The 20,096-nt window shown below is 37.4% G+C and overlaps 1 protein-coding gene across 2 annotated transcripts; it reads left to right on the top strand.

Moving 5' to 3' along the window:
- Nucleotides 1-187: 187 nt before the first annotated feature.
- On the top strand, nt 188-18,121 carry eEFSec (eukaryotic translation elongation factor, selenocysteine-specific). Of its 2 annotated transcripts, XM_083134963.1 has the most exons (7): nt 377-466; nt 3,623-3,702; nt 4,775-4,944; nt 5,935-6,046; nt 8,183-8,343; nt 11,759-12,569; nt 17,874-18,121. In XM_083134963.1, the coding sequence occupies exons 3-7, from the start codon at nt 4,792-4,794 to the stop codon at nt 18,032-18,034; spliced, it is 1,398 nt and encodes a 465-aa protein (XP_082991089.1). In that variant the 5' UTR covers nt 377-466; nt 3,623-3,702; nt 4,775-4,791; the 3' UTR covers nt 18,035-18,121. The 2 variants fall into 2 exon arrangements, with proteins under 2 accessions (XP_082991088.1, XP_082991089.1); XM_083134962.1 differs by lacking the exon at nt 3,623-3,702 and having other exon boundaries at nt 188-466.
- The last annotated feature ends 1,975 nt before the right edge of the window (nt 18,122-20,096 follow it).

Genomic DNA, 20,096 nt, shown 5'->3' on the forward strand with positions numbered 1-20,096 from the left:
ATCAAGTATCACATCCTCTTCCCCTTTAAGACGACAAAAATGAAAACGTTATTAGAAATTGCTCATTTACAACATATAAATAGTAATATGTTTAATATATAATAAATAAATATTCAGAACACTGAAACACTCTTGGTGTTCAATGCAAGAAAAAATACAACTGACAATTTGATGAAATTAAGAAAAATGGCTGCTTCCAATGTGTTAAATTTAAACGTCGGTGTAATGGGACATGTGGATAGTGGAAAAACGTCATTGGCAAAATCTTTGAGCACAGTAGCTAGTACAGCGTGTTTCGACAAAAATCCACAATCTCGTGAAAGAGGAATTACTATAGATCTCGGTTTTAGTTCATTTTCTGTTGACATGCCCGAACATATGAAATCATCAACTACAAAACCGAATTTACAATTTACCTTGGTTGATTGTCCAGGACATGCATCACTGATTCGAATAGTAATTGGGGGTTGGTATATTTTATACTAAAGGAATGTTTGGGTTAATGTATATTATTCGGTTATAAAACTAGATGAAGCTTGTACGTATTCCCGATTCCGTGTATGCACAAGGTATCCCCGACAATATCTCCTACAGAAGATTTTTTTTTTTAATGACATGTTCTGATCTGAATGATGCAAAGAATAAAAGTTTCGTAGAGCAATAGCTTCTAAACGTAGTATATTGTTACATTTATGTAAAAGCATAACAGGTCTTCAAGATTTCAAGCAGAGAAAACAAATCAAATGACCTTATTTGGGGCCAGATATTCAACATTACCATTTTGAACTATTGAGGATTTTTATTATATTTACAGTGGCTCCGGAAAGTATTCGACTGAGCACAATCAGACTGTCAAACCACGTATATCACTTTGCAACAGAAGAAAAGCAAGAGCAAAATGTAATACCGACACACGTCTACATTCGTTCTGCGAAAATCAAGAGTAAAAGCAAAGATATTTCGTGCTGTGTTCGAACACAACACAAATATCGAAAATCATGTCATATTACACACCAAACGGTACTACTTTACTATACCGGAGACACCTATCAATGATTTATTTCGCAATTTTTTACGTTGATAACATACTATTCTGTGTTGCAGAACATTTCTTTAGGTGAAATAATGAATTTCTAACGAAAATAATGTCTATTTCTTACATACGATAGCCCCACAAACCATCACGGGGACGAGGTATGCCTACTAGGTTAGGTTATGCCTGTTAGGTTAGGTTCCATTAGCACTACTTTCGTTCAATTTAGCATATAAGGACAACGTCGGAATTACAAATTCCACGGCATCTTCCACACCCGGCAACAACTTCACGATGCATCCTCGACACCTCATATTGTAGCAGCAGCAATAGCGCGTATTGTGCTCTCGTGCAGAAAGCAAATGGCGGCAGCAGCAATAGCGCGTCGAAAATACATTTTCGTAGAAAACCACATGCATTCGCATTAAAATGGATCAAAACTACATTCCCGAACATCAACAACACTACAGAAAATGATTTGCGTAAGTACTTTCTCCTGTAAATTTGAAGAAATCCGTCTCCGGTATAGTAAAGTGTTACCCACCAAACTAGTATTCGTCTGCTACATAGTTCCATGAAATCACGCCCCCTAGGTACTTGCTTTTGAGACGCAAGGTGAATCTCGTGTAGTGCAAGTACGAGCTTTCTTCCATTGCAACAGGGAATGTGTGTGCTGGAGGCCAGGGTTGGACCTGTGTGGAAAAATGGGGGGTAAATGTTTACTATCCTTCGGAAACCTATAACTTCTGAGTTTCGTCAATTATTGACATTTCTACTTACCTATATCCTTCGCGGATCATTTTTTAACATGTATTCACGTTTTTTTTATCATTTTTTTAAAAAAAAGTGTTTTTGTAACTGAAGAACATACGTTTCCGCAAATGGTTTGTGGGGCTATGTGTCAATGGTTCGTGGGGCTATGTGAGAATGGTGTGTGGGGCTACACATATTTTTTTCGAAACCAATTTTTAACTATTGTAACCTATTGTGACCCTACCTAACCTAACCTTACCGGAAATGGTTCGTGGGGCTATGCGTCAATGGTTGAATTTCCGCTATGAAACATTCCCACATCACACAAAACACCTTCCAGATGTTAGACAATACTACAGGAACTTATTACGGTAAGTAGTTTTTCTGTAGAAATGAAGAAATCTGTCCGAAGGATAGTAAACTAGTACCAAATGGGGTGCAAATCGAGGAAAACTACCGAAGAGGAAATCCGTATTGTGGTGAGTTTGTTTCGTAGTGGTAACTCTTTCACAGACATAAGCAAAACACTCAGTAGGCCAATCACCACAATTAAATGTATTGTGTATAGGTTTAAGAACACAAGAACATACAAAAATGCCTCAAGAAATGGCCGACCTCCAAAGCTAACACAGAGAGAAAAACGTGTGATAGTGTGGAAAGTTGCGAAAAATCCGAAAGTGAGTGCCCCAAAGTTGGCTGCTGAGGTTGCAAATGAAACTGGAAAAACGGTCTCAGCAGAAACAGTAAGAAGTATTCTCAAGAATTGCCCGTAGAAAACCGTATATCAACAAACACAACAGGAAGAAAAGGACTGACTACGCCAAAGCACACAAAAATGACACATATGACTACTGGAAGAAAGTCATATTCACAGATGAGAGTAAATTTAATCTTTTCAAGTCAGATGGACTGGTCATGGTGTGGGCGCTAGAAGAACACAGAACTGGCTGAGAAGAATCTAACACCGACTGTGAAACATGGTGGAGGTTCAATACTTGTATGGGGGTGCATTAGTGCCAGTGGTGTTGGAATCTGTGCTTTGTAGAAAGCATCATGGATCATAAAGCATACATCAACATCCTGAAGTCCGACCTTCCAAAAGTGAGCATGATATGGGTCTATCTGATGGATACATCTTCACCCAAGATAATGACCCTAAGCATACAGCTCACAACACCAAGTTGTGGTTACTCTATAATTCACCACACTGGATGGAAAAACCTCCACAGTCTCCAGATGTTAATCCCATAGAGCATGTGTGGAATATGCTGGAGGAAAACATACGCAAACACAACATTTCGGTAACACTTTACTATACCGGAGACAGATTTCTTCAAATTTACAGGAGACAGTACTTGCGCAAATCATTTTCTGTAGCGTTGTTGATGTTCAGTAATGTAGTTTTGATCCATTTTAATGCGAATGCATGTGGTTTTCTACGAAAATCTCTTTCCGACGCACTATTGCTGCTGCCACCATTTGCTTTCTGCATGAGAGCACAATGTTCCATGTGTTTGATGACGTAAACGCCATAGTCAGTGTTTCAACCCACGCCGTCTTTTCGCTATAAGATGACGTGTTGTTGACCGTATGTGCTAAATTGAACGAAAGGAGTGCTAATGGAACCTAACCTAACCTAGTAGGTATACCTCGTCCCCATGATGGTTCGTGAGGCTATCGTGAATTTTTGGGTTAACGTCAATGGTTTTTGGGGCTACCCGTGGATGGTTTTTGGGGCTAACGTCAATGGTTTAATAATTAATCTTTGTCAAAAATTGAACTTTTTTTCGTGAAAAAATTCCGTTGTTTTTTTAATATATATTTTTTTAGATGTAGGTATTTTTTGGTGAACAAGGTTCCAAGACTGCATGCACACTCCAAATCGACAAAACACTGGCACAACACGCGATGAACTGGTAAGCTATCGCCATATTGTGTGGAAATAAGGAAGAACAGTAAGTACTCGTAAATGTAAGAAATAGACATTATTTTCGTTAGAAATTCATTATTTCACCTAAATAAATGTTCCGCAATGCAGAATAGTACGTTAGCAATGTAAAAAAGTGCGAAATAAATCATTGACAGGTGTCTCCGGTGTAGTAAAGTAGTACCAACATTTCTAATAAAAATGATCTGAAGAAAGCTCTAATGATTGAATGGCGTAATATTTCACAGGAAACAAGTAATTTGATTCGATCAATGCTACGAAGGATAGAAGCCATCCTGAAAAGCAAAGGTGGTCCCACCAAGTATTAACCATTTGTAAAGATGACATTTTTATTTTTATGTATTGCAGACGAATATTTATTTGGCATCGGATGATGCGTGTTAATGTATTTTTTGTTGTAATTCACTTTGTATGACAAATACGACATTTCCTTTTGAATATTTTTTTGAGTACAAACGAATAAGTAATCGAGTGCAATTTGTGTTCTTTTTTTATTGTAAATTAATGCCAGCCTGTCCATCCAATAACCCATTCCTCTATACAGACGAATATTTTCTGGAGCCACTGTAAGTGTTTTAAAAGGCAGAATGCAATGTTTTGAGAATGCTTAAAAACATATTTATTGACATTTAGATATGTTGCATAATATAATGATTCCCATAGTATGTGGCATGAAATCTTATTTCTTGCATTAAAAAGCTCAAATAACTATATTTTGGAAGGGGGAGGGTGCTGGTGGTAGACTGTTACCTATTGTTTTTTCAGCTATGGAAGTCCATGTAATCTGTGCACAATATATTTAGGTTATTTGTTTCAGTTGGAATGTTGCTATGTTTACATTTGAAAAAAATTACTCTACCCTAAATGAACACAGACTTCTTTTAATGTTAGAATCATCAGAGTATAAAGTTGCAAAGGAAAACTGAAATTGTGCAAATTTGAAAATCTCCAGTATTTAGCATATTTAGCATAAATGTAGAAAGACACTTTTTTCTTTATTGTACAGCAGGTGTAGCTAATAAATGGGCATTCTCTTACAGGTTCTCAAATCATTGACATGATGATGCTGGTCATTGATGTCATCAAAGGCATGCAGACTCAAACTGCAGAGTGTCTTGTGATTGGCGAAGTTACATGCAAGAAAATGATAGTAGTACTTAACAAGGTTGATTTACTTCCAGAAGACAAACGATCTTCAACTGTAGAAAAGGTTTGCAATTTTAACCTCCAATTTAAATAAAAATAATAATGTTTTACAAATCAAACTTGGAGTAAACAACAATATTTGGAGGGAGCAGGATGCGTTCTTAACAGCAAAACACTAATTGATAGCAGAGTCTATGAGTATTGCAGTGAGCCATGCGTGAAAAAAAATTAAACACTATTGTAGGTTTTAACTAGGCTAAGTATGCAAGCTTTTGTTATACAGTTAAACACAGGTAACAGTTTCATACGTCAGAGACACATTGCTTCAATTTTACACAAGAAACTACTTACGGAAATGAGTTTCTCCAAGGTTTACAACATTCGTTGAGGTATTTTCTTTCATCGTGGAATATATTTGACCAAGAAATCATGCATTTCTCAAGAGAAATATCTCACCGACGCACAATTGCCATTGCTTTCATTTCCCTGCCCTACAACAACTGGATGCTGCGTACGTTTGATGACGTAAGCCCCTGTCAGTGTTTCAACCCCCTCTTTTTTACTATGTTTGCCTAACATAAACTAACCTAACCTTATTGGAAATGGTTCATTGGGCTATCTGTCAGCTACCATGCATAATGGTTCGTGGGGCTATCCGTCAGCTACCCGTGCATAATGTATAATTTCCACCGGTGACAAACACGGTAGTAGGTATTTTTCGATGAAGAAGATTGAAACACTGCATACCCACAACATGAGTCAAGATGTGCCCACCATAACGTGTGTTACAGAAGCGAAGAAAGGAATAAAAAAAAAGCACTCAGAATGTGAAAATTTGAGTTTGTTTTCGTGTAAAAAGCATAATGGCACCTTGAACTATGTTCTGCAATACGCAATTGGTAAGTACGAACCATGCGAAACACAAAATATCTGATTTTAATGTGTCTCCGATCTATGGAACTGTTACCTTAAACACCACTGTATAGTGAAATTATTGATTTCTCTCTCAAAAACATGTGAATAGTATGTATTTTTTATCTTCTTTTTTTTCCAGATGACAAAGAAAATGAGATTAACATTACAAAACACTATTTTCAAAGATGCACCAGTTGTTGCAGTTGCTGCAAAACCTGGTGGTCCAGATGCACCTGAAACTGAACCAATGGGTGAGTCTCAAGTTTGAAATATACAATTAAAACTAGTTTTATGGAACAATTATTGTTGCAATATTTCTTCTTCTTCAAATATCACAATTAACAATCTATTACACTGTGAATATGTCTGACAGAGGTGCTTTGCCACACCAAAAACTTCTTAGTCATATTTGTGATTTCACCACAGATTTATATCAACATTATGTCTTCACTTATTTTCGGTGATTATCACAATGTAATAACTGACCTCCGCCATGTAACATTTTACATTTTTTTAATATTATTATTATTATTACATGCTGTGCTGCATGTTTTAACCAGTTCCATTGCAATGTTAGGGTTCCTCGTAATGCTAGTAATGTGGTTCAATATTTTCTATATTTCAGATGATAAGAAACATGTATACCAAAATTTGACCAAATTCACGACACTTGTTGATTTGGTATGGAATTACCCTCTTTCCTTTTAATATTTGCATTACTAAAAATCCATGATTAGTTGCAATGGTATGTCATTACTTTATTTGCATTAACCTGGTTGAATTCAGAGCTGGAAGATTTATTTGCCTCGATGAAACTTGTAAAATTGCAGTAGAAATATGTGCACTACAGACAACAATGTGATATTTGTGTAAAGAGTTCAATTTCTCTATTGTCCAAGAGAGTAATTATAATACAATACTCTTGGATGCAAAATAACAGTAACTCAATACACAGGAGTGTTATTGACCCAACTTTGTTGAATTGTACAGTCACTGACAGTTCTGGGTTGTAACAAACCTATTGAAAGTATATGGAGTCATTACAACCCAACAATGTCCATGACTGTACATGTTAAATCTTGAAAGAGTATCTGGAACATTTTTGTTGTTTTGTGCTTGCCAGGGTTGCAGACTGAAAAAAAGACATTTCATATTTTACCCTGAGAAGGTTCAATATTCTTGATATTTTTGTTTTTATTGATTTATTTTCGACAATTTTAAATGAACTCGGTCTTCTATTTTACGTGCTAATGAAATGAATAACGTTTTTTATTAATACTGCATGTTGAAGTATTACAAAATCATCTAGAGTGGAAATCCTGTTTTTTTTTGTTTTTTGTTTTTTAACTTGAAGGTTATCAGTTAGCAGGCAACATACTACTATCTTAAATTCATCAGTCCACTGCAGCAAGTTAATTAGAAGACTTACAAAAGAAAGCTGATATCCATTTCATTTCTGTATCCTTCATGTGGATGGATTCATAATGTTGTTCCTTCTCTCCAATGATACATAAATTGAAAGCAAAAATAGACATCGAGTTTTGTACAGAACCAATTGAACATTATTTAAATGCACCTTGAAAACTGCAACCATTGCATGCTGGCGCTGTTGCCAAACCAACTGCTGGCAGAAGGGAAACACAGAAAATTAGCTGTGTCCAATATTCAACTATCTTTATTTTGTAATGCATACATAGTATATATGACTTCAGTGAAACAATATAGTGAATATTTGTACACAGGATTATAATATGTCACAGCAGCATATAAGAACTCGAACTGACTCAGACTTGCAATGTTCGAGAACGCCCATGACAATGAAGGGTCAATGTGTATATTGAGAGGAATTTAACACCTATTGTTCTCAAGACAAAACAACTCAGCTGTGTCAACACGGTGGCAACGAAAAAACAGAGGGAAGGAAAATGAAATGTTTTTTTGTGTTGAGACGGGTTGTTTCCCAGTGTTTCTTCAAGAAACGATAACTCTGGCTGTAGGCGACAGAATTTTATGGGACTTGGACAGTCAGGTTCAAAATGTCTTGCCCCATCTTATGATGAACTTTAAAAGAGGCAAATTTTATAAAACGTCTTGCGCGCAAGAAAAATTCATAACACTGCATTTAATTTGCACGTCGCAGTTTTCTAACTGTACAACGTTGCACCCCTGCCATTGGCTGGTCACCATGGACAGGCTTTGCATGGCCCCATTTCATATCGCTTCTAAAAACATACACCGTATAGTGACTGAAACTATGGCTAATTGTCTGCATTCTATCTTTCATCCATGTCATGTTTCTTTTTTAGGTCCACTGCGTATCATTTTATGGCTTAAGCTTTTTTCATGTGCTAATCAATCAGTTACTCTATAAAACATTTCTCCTGCAGGAGTGAAAGAGCTGATCGAAACTCTGAAACAGTTTGCCTTTTTGCCACAGCGAAATGAAGAAGTCCCGTTCCTGTTTGCTGTTGATCACTGCTTTAGCATCCGTGGCCAAGGCACTGTTATGACAGGAACAGTTTTGCAGGGAGCTGTAAGGGTAAATGATGTAAGTTCAGTTGTCCTTCATTACTTGTTTAAAACAAAATATCACTTACCTGAAGGAGAGGTTCCTTCTTCCCAACCCTGTGGCAGAGTGGTCAGCACATCGCGCCGCGATGCCTAGGGTACCGGGTTCGAATCCCGCTCGGGCTTGGTTGTTTGTGAATGTCCATTCATCATTTCACTCATCCCCATCTTCACAAATTAGCCAAGAGGCACAAAACGTGAACTAAAATAAACTAAATCAATCAATCAATCCTTCTTCCCGATGTTGCATATTTCTTGGACACTTTAATTTCAGAGGACCCCTGCCTCCATTGCCCAACCTTTGTGTCCTTTCCTTCAGATGTGTTTCACCGTGTTTTTGCAATCTACATCACAAATAGTGTGTATTTCTGAAATAAGTTAAAAGTAGTTGTTATTGTTATTATTTTTCTTTTCAGTTTACCACAAATTACAATCTTGCTGCACTGTACATAATGTTAAGAAAAAAATATTTAATGGATTCACACTTTATTATGGTCATTTTGATAATAGAGATAAAACTTGTATTCATTGTTGAAACATAAATCGTATATATCATATCATCATCAAGGTGTTAAAAAATGTTGAAAAATCAGAAACATATCTGAAATTGTATCCTTGCACATTCAACGCCAAATGTCCATGGTGAAATTAGTACCCAGGTGTCGATTTTGCCCTTGACAGTTTCAGGGTAGATAAAGTGGAAAAAATGTTGTATCTGTATAATTGCATAGAGAATCATTCTGCAGTTACGAAGAAAACATTGTAGCATCTCCGTCACCACTGTTGGCCTTTTTTTAGTCAGATACAAAGCAAAAGTTATTAATACTACAGTAAGATTTCATAATTCAGAACAGGCGACACTATAAAAGATTTTTTGTTTGTTTATTTGAATTTTTTTTAGGTCCACTTTATGCACAGAAAGGCTAATTGAGACTGGGCTTACAGTTTAAAGTGGGATCTGAACCACCACGTCCGTGCACTGGGTATCAAACTTGGGATCCATTGATTTCAAGGTGGCGACAACACCACTATGCCTTCAGGCAGGCTACCAAAGATTTTCATAATGAGTACTGCTTGTTAGCTTTTCAACTGGTATTTTTCTTCATTTGTAACTAAAGAGAGTTATAACTTCTTGTTGAAATGAAGCAAACATTTTAAATGAGCAAATATATATATCCAGAGCATTCCCTGACATTCACTACGAGACTTGGCGGCAAGCGGCCTGGTGTCAACACTTGTCTTTCCCGGTGAACGGGGTCGGCGACAGTCGCTAGAGTCCGCTATTAAAATTACAATTTTCATATTGTGTACTAACCTTCACAACAGAAGGTGTTGAAAATGATGTCCCTCTGCTGCAACATATTCCTGGCATCTCTGAAGGAAATTGGCATTTACACGTGCAAGTTTGTCTACTGTAATTCTCCCCATTTCTCATACAATACTCCAAGGGTCCCGGGTTCGAATCCCGGTCGGGCTTGGTTGTTTGTGAATGTCCATTCATCAATTTCATCATTTAACTACTCATCCCCATCTTCGCAAATTAGCCAAGAGGCACAAAACGCGAAGTAAAATAAACTAAATCAATCAATCAATCAATCATACAATACTCTCAATTAACTCACGGATAGTGTGCGGATTGTCTTTGTATACTTTATTTTTAGATTTCCCCATAAATTCAAGAATTTTAGCGGCTCTAAATACTGTGGTTTTAGAAATACTCGTTTCTTGTGAGAGGAGGCGGATAGATTTTCGAGGAGACTGTTCTAACCTTTATCCTATCTCATCGAGTTTTTTCTCAGTATTTTTCTTTCCACTTTTATTCAGAACTCACCCTGTTACTCTAAACTTTTTTATGAGGTTTAATATAGTGCTCCTATGTGGAATGGGAACACAAGGAAATTTCGTTGCAAAACATCGTTGCACTTCTCCACAATTCCTCTTTCCGAAGTAACACTCGACAACATAAATCCTTTGTTGTAATGTAAACTTTTGTGATGCCACAATCTTCAACACACGGACACGACACAACACAACACAACTTCCGAGGGAGGATTATACTGGCGTCAGTCTGCAACGTCAACGAAAGGGAAAGACAGCGAAGGCAGGGAGAGTGAAAAAAAACAGACTGTAGCATGCGACTGTCGCGGACCCGTTCACCGGGAAAGACAGTTGCTGATGCCAGGCTGCTTTCCGCCGAGTCTCGTAGCGAATGTCAGGGAATGCTCTGTATATACACACACACACACACACATACATTACATGTGAAGAAAAGGTGAAATACATGACATATTTAGGGTTTCATGAATGTGGTGATGTGTGAAATCAGGCACAATGTGTAAGTCATTTAACCATTTTCAATCATCAAAATCGTGGTGGAGTTGTTAGCACATCGCGCTACAATGCCAGGGGTCCCAGGTTCGAATCCTGGCCTGGGCATAGATGTTTGTGAGTGTCCATTCATTTTCATCATATCATCACTCATCCCCATCTTCGCAAATTAGCCAAAAGTGGCACAAGAAGCGAAGTAAAATAAAGCAAATCAATCAATAGACTACTTTTTGACTGCTTTCTGCTAAAAATGGAAACTCTGGATGCAGTACCTCTTCCTCCTTCATCAGAATAATGGTTTCAATCCACTCTTTTTATTTTAATTTCAAAAATTTCTGTTTTAAAAAAAAACATTGGAATCTAAGAAAATCCTATTCAATTAGTAATTTGCAAGAATAATATATCCAAGAAATGCACATGGATTATTGAAAAGGGTACCAAAATTTTATTAGTGTGCAATAATATGTGGATAGAAGATGCAATTTGTGGAGTCTGAAAGGTTATGAAACATGCAAAAACAGGAAATGTTTATCTAAATCGCCTGTCAGGTTAAGCAACAGTTGACAGGAGAAGGCCACACCTGGAAAGGAATGTTCGAGATAAACAACTTTCCTGTGTCTGGAGATACATCATCCTGTTTTGTACCTTATTTCATTTGTATTTGGTACAGAGTCTGAAGAACACCTTGCTAGAAGGTTGAAATGTAAATTTTAGTTTGTTTTTAAAATATAATAAATTTCTGCCTTTGTCAGCATATTGAGTTTTTTGTTATCATGGAAAGACTTAATGGTGTTATCATGTCGCTTTAGCAAGGCATGATTTAATCTAAATGTATTTTATTCTGTTATCTGTTGTTTAAGTATGGAACTTTTATTACCAACATTAGCAAAACATGGTGCTTGACAGATTTTAACTAATCAATTATGCTACATAATTAATTGTGTAATTTATCCAAGTTTAAGTTTTTTATTGCAGTTCAATCATGACAAATACATTTTAGTTTAATACTTTTAGGCTAGAAAAATGTGTTAACAAAAATAATAATAATAGATTAACTTCCATTTCAGACTGTAGAAATACCATCATTACGTATTTCAAAGAAGGTGAAATCAATGCAGATGTTCCGAAAGCCAGTTGACAAAGCAATTCAAGGTGATAGGGTGGGTATATGTGTGACTCAATTAGACCCTAAATCCCTGGAGAGAAGTCTTCTGTGCATGCCAGGGTATGTGCCCACAGTTTTTGCAGTACTTACTTCAATAAACAAAATCAAATTTTACAAAGGGACCGTAGCAACAAAAGGAAAGTTCCACATAAGTGTCGGACATGAAACCGTAATGGCCAAAGTGACAGTGTTCGGTGTGTCTGCCGATGACAGTGTTGAAGAGAACATGACAAAGAATAATGATTTCAACTTTGAACAACAATACAGGTACCAAGATGAACTTGTCCTTCCATCGTCAGCAAGTGGTGACGAGATCAAACCTGAGTACATTCCAGTGAAACAGTATGCATTGTTGGAGTTCGATAAGGCCATACCTGTTGTTCCGCAGTCGCTTGTTATAGGGTCAAGACTGGATGCGGACATTCATGTGAATATGTGCCGTTTAGCTTTTTGCGGCAATGTTGTGTACGCCATGGAGGAGAAGAATTACAGCAGTACGACATTGCCAAGGATAAAGATCTACAAAAATAAGTGCAGAGAAGGAGTAGTGGAGAGGATCGTGAATGACTCCGAAGTGATTGGAAAAGGAATGTTTAAGAAAGAGACAAATTTACAGATCTTTGTTGGGCTGAAAGTCAGTTTATCAACAGGGGAGAGTGGAGTTATAGATACTTCATTTGGACAGAGTGGAAAGTTCAAAATACGAATTCCAGGTGAGTTGTTTTCTGCTTCTTTTGTTTATATCGTCTATCTTTCTAGGTTGCCTATGTAATCATAACATAATAAAGTGTAAACCAAAATTTATTCATTTTTGTATTCACAAAAACATAATCCAGAGTCAGTGGCCACAGCTATTTTACATCTCATCTAACCAACATTTTTCTTCCATCAAAAGAAAAATAAAAGTAGTAGGCAGAAATAATAATCTTCACTCACGATTGGCTCAACCTAATTTGAACAATATTTATACAAAACAAGTTCATTAGCTATATCTTACATGTAACTCTATAAAAAAAGTATCAGAGGAAGCTGAAAATAAGGGTTCTTTTAGTAAATTGCAGAAGCATTTGTAAAGAAAAATGCCAGTAAACCCTTACCTGTTAGAAATACGAGTAAGTAAAGTATCCATGTATTCCCCAAAAGTAAATTTTTATGTTGGTGTAGGATACACATCACATTTCTTTTCCCCCAACTGCTGTCTTCATAATAAAAGTTGCATCTTAGCATTATTTCACAAATTCAAATAAAACTTACAGTCCGGCATTTCACTGACTCCCACTTGTATTGTCAAGGATAAAATGGAGTTAGAAAATGGGTGTGGTTGTTGATGGAAGGAAGCTTACAGCTCATGTCCAGAAATCATGATGTAATAGAAGATTCCCAGTGTTTTCTTTTTAGTATATATGACCTATTGTGGATACCCATGAATAAATTAAATTTTCACACTTGATTGTCATTTAAGGTCCCATGCTCGATACCCGGTAGAAGCACAGTGGTTCAGATCCCACTTTAAACTGTAGGTCCAGTCCTGATTAGCCTTCGGGCATAAAGTGGACTTAAAACAATAAACTTGTCATTTAAATTATTATAAGTTTTAACTATTCTGCTACCTTCCTTAATGTAATTTTCCAATTTTCCCTTTGCTACTAAGAAATTAGCTTTGCCCAGAGAAAAAGCATGTTAATGATTCGATGATGTGTTTAGAAAAACCTTGTTTTTTTTCATGGTTTTTAACAGTGATCAGAACGCTACATTTTAAAAGTAGCTTCGCTACAGCTACTCTTCCAAAATGTAGCTTCGCTACAGCTACATTTTCCAAGAAGTAGCTTCGCTACGCTACTGCTGTTCGCTACTTCTGCATACAAAAAAATTAACAACCACAAGGATATTCCAAATAAGACCCTAGTATGATAGTTGTAGTTACTGGAAAATAGATTCTGTTATATATTATCATGATTCTCGTCCTTCGGTAATTTTTATAGCAGTGTTACTTCAGTTGCTTATTTTCAATATAGTGTTTCAAAATAACGTACCTATGTAAGTGGCAGATCAATTCAAATTTGATATATGAGTATTGCAGTTAGGATGACACAAAATTAATGATTACAACTATACACAAATAAAATTTGGTAGAATTATTTATATTTATATATCAGCATATTTTCCTTGAGAATAAATATTGAGTTAAGTCACATAGTGGTTCGAAACCAGTCTCGATTTGCTTATCTGTGCATAAAGTGGACTCCAAATAAAAACTAGGAAAGATGCCTGGAGGATGGGATCCTCCTTTTCCTCCAATCCCCACGCTGCTCATCACCTTTCATCATTCTTCCTCATTCTCACAATTAGCCAAAAGTTGCAGAAAGCGACTCTAGATAAGATGGATTGACTTTATGCACAGTAAGGCTAATCGGGACTGGACCTACAGTTTAAAGTGGGATCTGAACCACTATGTGCCTCCACCGGGTATCGAACCTGGGACCCCTTGACTGTAAATAAGATAATTACTAAATAAAACATTGATCTTCATTGTCATGATTAGCAAATGTAACAGAAAATCTAAAGGGAAATATATTTAGAAAACTAATATGTAAATCCTAGAGTTCTGTTAACATACTGAGACATTGATTGCTGGCACTATCGCTGTCATTATAGTGGAAAACGAGTCGCTCCTTTTTGCACTGCAAGTTGTTTTTTACACAGTAATTAATGACATTTTGCTGCCTCTTATACTAGAGATATCCACAATATATGTTCTGGGGTGGCGCAAACGAGGTATTTTTTTTCAGGGGTGCCACAAATGAGGCATTTCCCCAAAATATGAGAAAAAAGTAGCTGTTAGCTGAAATATATTCATATATGTCAGTTAGTTTATTTATTTATTTATTTGAGAAAATTTCAGATACAGCACAGGTGGCCATTTTACACTGAAATTGTCAACAATGAGAAAGCAATAATTATAATAAGCATAAAAATAAAAAATAAAAATAAAATAAATAAAAATAAATAAGAAATAATTAAGAGTAACAAAACAACATAAAAGTGAATAGCAAATGAACAAAAAAATAAGTAAGAGATGGCACTATGTGATATTAATTACAAGTATTTCTTCTGATAGAAGACCGAAAGGCAAACTCGGAGGAAAAAATATCAATACTTGAGGGGAGATCATTGTATTGTGCTGCAAGTCTATAAAAGAGAGATCTTTTTTGAATTTCTAGTCTAGGTTTTTTAGTATAAAATAACCTTGTATTGCGAGTTGTGCGCATAGGTACTCTAAAGTGGAATTCCTCAAGGAGTGTGTTGCAGCGGATTTTGCCATTCACAATTTTGTATAAGTAACTGAAATCATTCTGCAAACGTCGCTGATAAGCAGTTTGTAAGTTTAGAAAAGACAAGAGATGCGGAGATGAAAAATTGCGTAATGAGGGAACCCTGTGACGGACTGTAGCTAGGAAGAAGTGAAAGACTGAATCGAATCTGGAGAGGTGAGTGGGACATGCCATGGACCAGACGGGAGAGCAGTATTCTATTATTGGGGAGATGAATGATGTGAAGTACAAAGTGAGGGCTGAGATGTCACTAATTTCAGTGAAACGGTAGAGTAAACCTAAGAGACGCATGGCCTTTTTTGTGGTGCATAAAATATGTTCCTCAAATGTGAGCTTTTGGTCGAAAACAATGCCTAGGTCCTTGTGAGAGGATACTGCTTTGATGTTATTGCCAGAGATGGAGTAAGATAACTTTAACAGATTCTTCTTGAGAGAGATAGTGAGAGTAGTACACTTGTCAGGATGTAATGTAAGGCCCCATGTCAGGCACCAGGAAGTAAATGTTGCTATGTCATTCTGAAGAAGATGAGTATCGTCGGAAGTGGAGATTTCCCTGAAAATTTTACAGTCATCTGCGAAAAGAAGGTAATTGCAAGAGGGAGCTGTGAGATGGTCGGCAAGGTCATCGACGAATAATATAAACAAGAGAGGTCCTAGAACACTACCCTGTGGAACTCCAGAGAGGACAGGAAGAAAGTTAGAAACAGTTCCAGGAAGAACAACACGTTGTTGGCGATCGCTAAGGTAGTCTGTGAGAAGGGTGAGAAATTTGCCATGAATGTTGAATCTATTGCATAATTTGTGAATCAGAAGACGATGACTAACAGTATCAAAGGCTTTGGCCAGATCAAAGTATATTACATCTAATTGTGAATTATTTGAAATGCATTCCATAGCATGTGAGAGTAAAACAGACAGGTTTGTAAGACAGGAGCTACCAGGAAGAAAACCATGTTGCTTAGAGCTTAAGTACGGAGAAACAAATTTGTACAGTCTGTCTTTGATTACTTTTTCACAGATGATGGACAGAGGAGAGAGTAAGGAGATTGGTCTGTAAGATGAAACAAAATTTTTGTTACCACTTTTGTGAATCGGTGTGATGTTAGCTTGTTTCCAAGCGTGAGGAAAGATGCCTTCCGAAAAACATCTGTTCAAGAGAATGGAGAGGGGATAGCACAGGGATTGCACAGTTTTCCTGAGGAACATGGTGTTGATATCGTCCGGTCCTAGGGCACGGTGAACTGAAAGAGACGACAATAGATCCTTCACCTCATCGGGTGTAGTGACAAGCGTTGTTAGGGAGGAGGAACAGACTGGTCTTACGTTTGGCAACGCTGCAAGGGAAGACGGGGGGCAGAAGTTACCATGAAAATAAGCGTTGAAGAGTTCTGCCCTTCGGTCTGGATATTAGAATTATTAAGATATTAATGAAATAAATTACGCGGATACCTATACTGCGATATCAAGATATTTATATATCTACATTATCCGTACTACAGCCGCGGTGGCTCAGTCTGTAACGCATCTGACTACCATGCTAAAGGTCCCGGGTTCGATCCCCGGCCGGTTCAAATCCGGGAACTTTTCTAACAAAGCGGAAGCGGCCCTGGCGCCCACCTAGCGTCGAATAACATGGGTACCTGGGGGGTAAAGGCAGTCAGGGACGTGGTGCTGATCACATCACCCCCACTCACAACCGGATCAAGAAAGTGTTGGGCGTTACCCCTGTACCCCCTATACGCCTTCATGGTGTAGTGCTAAGCACAGGGGAACACTTTACCTTTTTTTTACTTTCTTTACATTATCCATATTTCCATGTAATAGACTTTGTCTTTATGAACCTCCTGCAAAAGTAAGTGTTATTGTCGATTTTTGTATTGCTGTTGCCACATTCAAAATTTACCTCAAAATGCTGAGAAGAATGTAGCTGTAGCGAAATTTTTGCTACAACTACAGGAATTTTGTAGCTTCGCTACCGCTACAATTTTCAAAATGTAGGGCCGATACAGCTACAGCTACAAATTTTGTAGCTAGCTACAGTAGCGTGCTACTTTCGACCACTGGTTTTTAATGTATATTAAATGGTCTTTGTGTCCTCCTCTGCACATTGACCAGTATACTGTATTTCTTATTGCATCTGCATTTGATATTGTATGTGCCACTGTTGAATAGGGGATCACAAAAACATTCTTTTCTAGTTCTGACTGCCACATGGGAGATCCAGGTTCGATTCCCGGTGTGGGTGATTGTCAGAATTGCATAAAGTGGCTCCTGGGCTCACCCAGCCTCAAATCAATGGGTACCCTAAGGCAACCATGAGGGTAAAGGCAGCTAGAGCATGGTGCTGATGACAGATCGAGAATGTGTGGGGCTCAACCCCCACATCCCCTACATGTGCACTATGCTATACGCATGGGGAACTTTACCTAGTAGAAAATTACATTTTGAATTTTTTTTATGCCAGTTTTGTAGGTTGTCTTTAAACCTCATTTCTTCAGCACACTATTATTAATTTTCTTGGAAACTTCTTTCATGATGACTTCTTGGTTTATAACGATATTATGAAAAGTCCATGAATCAAACATACTGGTATGTAGTATTTTTTTATAATTGTTACCTTTACAAATGTGAATAATATTACACATAATCCTATTTTATTCATTGTTGTCACATTGTTTACTGCAGGTGGATTACAAGAGAGCACCATCTCGAGGTTGTCCGCTGGAGGAAAGAAAAAAGAGAAGCGGGCTTCTACAGAGGCTAGTGCAGAACGTGAGCCAGTCCGTATCATGTTGGAATTTAAGAAATATGTGTTTGATCCTCACAAGAAAATAATCCAATTGTAAACATTATAGGTAAGAATAGAAACATGTACAAATGTAATTTTGTTCAGTATTAAATCCTGCAATTCTAATGATCGTGAACTTTAAATTCATCCTTACTCTTATCACATGAAGAAACTTTTTTAAGAATTCCAAATACAACTTTTACATTTACATCATCCAATGCAATCAGATGTTGCAATTAAGAGTGCACCATGTACCTTATGGTGACAGCATTGCCACATGTTGCGCTCGAGATGAAAATTCCATCACACATTGAGTGTCTGCTGCAGTACACACCAAAACAAAGTTAGTATAAACCTCACTTACTATTTAATGTAAGACAAGTCAATGGCACTAATTTTAAGCAAGATGAAAAGAGAAAAATAAAGATTTTTGTACTTAAAATGCTACTAAATGCATCAGTCCATGAGAGCATCACTGTCAATTGTCTTATCAGTGCTTGAAGTTCTTACACTTTTTTTTCTTCATCAAAATGGAGGGGAAAAGGGACTTCTCTTTTGCATCTCTTTTCAAAGGAAAATTTTTCCCGACAAATGAAGACAGACTTTGTTGTTCTAAAGCAATGCTTTTCACTCCCACCTGGTAACAGCATTCGAAGGAAGCTTGTTTATCAGTATCTGATGTCAAAATGAAAGTTTTTTCCATGCGGGCGCAAGCAGGGGGATAGGGAAGACTGGTTGTTGAATCTGCGTTGTGAGAATGGAATTTTGAGGCATGCTGAAGGAAACCTTTGTTTTTGAGCACAAGTGTTCCACAAGTTGCAACACAGGTTACCCTGCATTGTCTAAAAATAGAATTTCAAGCAGCTGCAAGAATCTGCGCTCATTTTTTCACTGCATTCTAGCTTTTCGTCCGTGAAAGTTGTGCGTAGGTGTGTGTCGTTTTGTGCCCAAGTGCGAGGATATTTTTTGAGTGAAGTGACAGACCTTTCAAGGACTTTTTTGTCATCTACGTGTCATATGACAATAATGCAAATATTTTTCTGTTTTTTACATGCCAGTGATAATTTCTATGTGCATTTTGAACTTTTCATATCCTTTTTTTCTGGGGTGGCAGGGGAGAGAAACACCATTTTTTAAAAAAAAAAGTATTTTTCAGGGGATTTCCCCCCTTTTCCCCCTCCATATGTACACCGAATGTGCATAAATTATATATCGTCTGAATCTGTGATTCATTCTGCATACAACGGTATATCGTTCATATCTCCAGGGCAAATAGTCTCTGAGCTAAAGTCATTTCAAGGTACCGCTGCATTTTGAAGCTTGAATCAGTGGCGTGCCGACCATTCCTTTTGGGGCTACAACTCATGTTGCATTGGTCATATGATGATAATGCAAATATTTTTGTGTGCCTTACATGTCAGCGATAGTTTCCATGTGCATGTACTTTTTCTTGGGGGGGGGGGGGGGGGGGGGCAATTTTTTCCCGAAATTTTGAGAGTTAGCCACCACATATACGCTGAATTTGCATAAATTTCATAGTCTGAATCTCTGGTTCATTCCGCGTACAACGGTATGTCACTCATCTCTCTAGGGCAATTAGCCTCCGATATACACTCATTTAATTCAAACTCTGCATTTTGCTCAAAATCGGCTCGGACCAAGGGGGTTACATGTGAAAATGGCCTTGGGACTCAAAAGGTTAACAGTGGTCCAGGCTCCACCTCGTCTTGTGGTCATGCCAAGACCTGTTTTTGTGTGTAAAGAGGCAGGGAGGATTATATTGCAGTGGCCCATGCTCCACCTTGTCAGAAGGTTATGGGCTTTGGCCAGTCAGCATACAAATGAGGATCAGTGTAGCACACACACTGGGAGAACTGAATGCCCACAACCATTCAAGGTCTGACAGTTGCACGTAAGCGACACTGACTATTAACTAAAAAAAATTCTGGTTTATTACTAACATTATCAACCCATAACCTTCTGACAGGTGGAGCCTTGGCCACTGATAATCTTCCCTGGTACCTTCACTTACAACAGGTCTTTATGACCAGCTAGCTGAAGAGGTGGAGCCTTGGCCATTGAAAGTAATCCTCGAAGGCAGCAAATTTTACACTTCATAT

This window comes from Lepisma saccharinum, chromosome 14 (genome assembly GCF_977018435.1).
Source record: "Lepisma saccharinum chromosome 14, izLepSacc3.1, whole genome shotgun sequence".
NCBI classification, from domain to species: Eukaryota; Metazoa; Arthropoda; class Insecta; order Zygentoma; family Lepismatidae; genus Lepisma; species Lepisma saccharinum.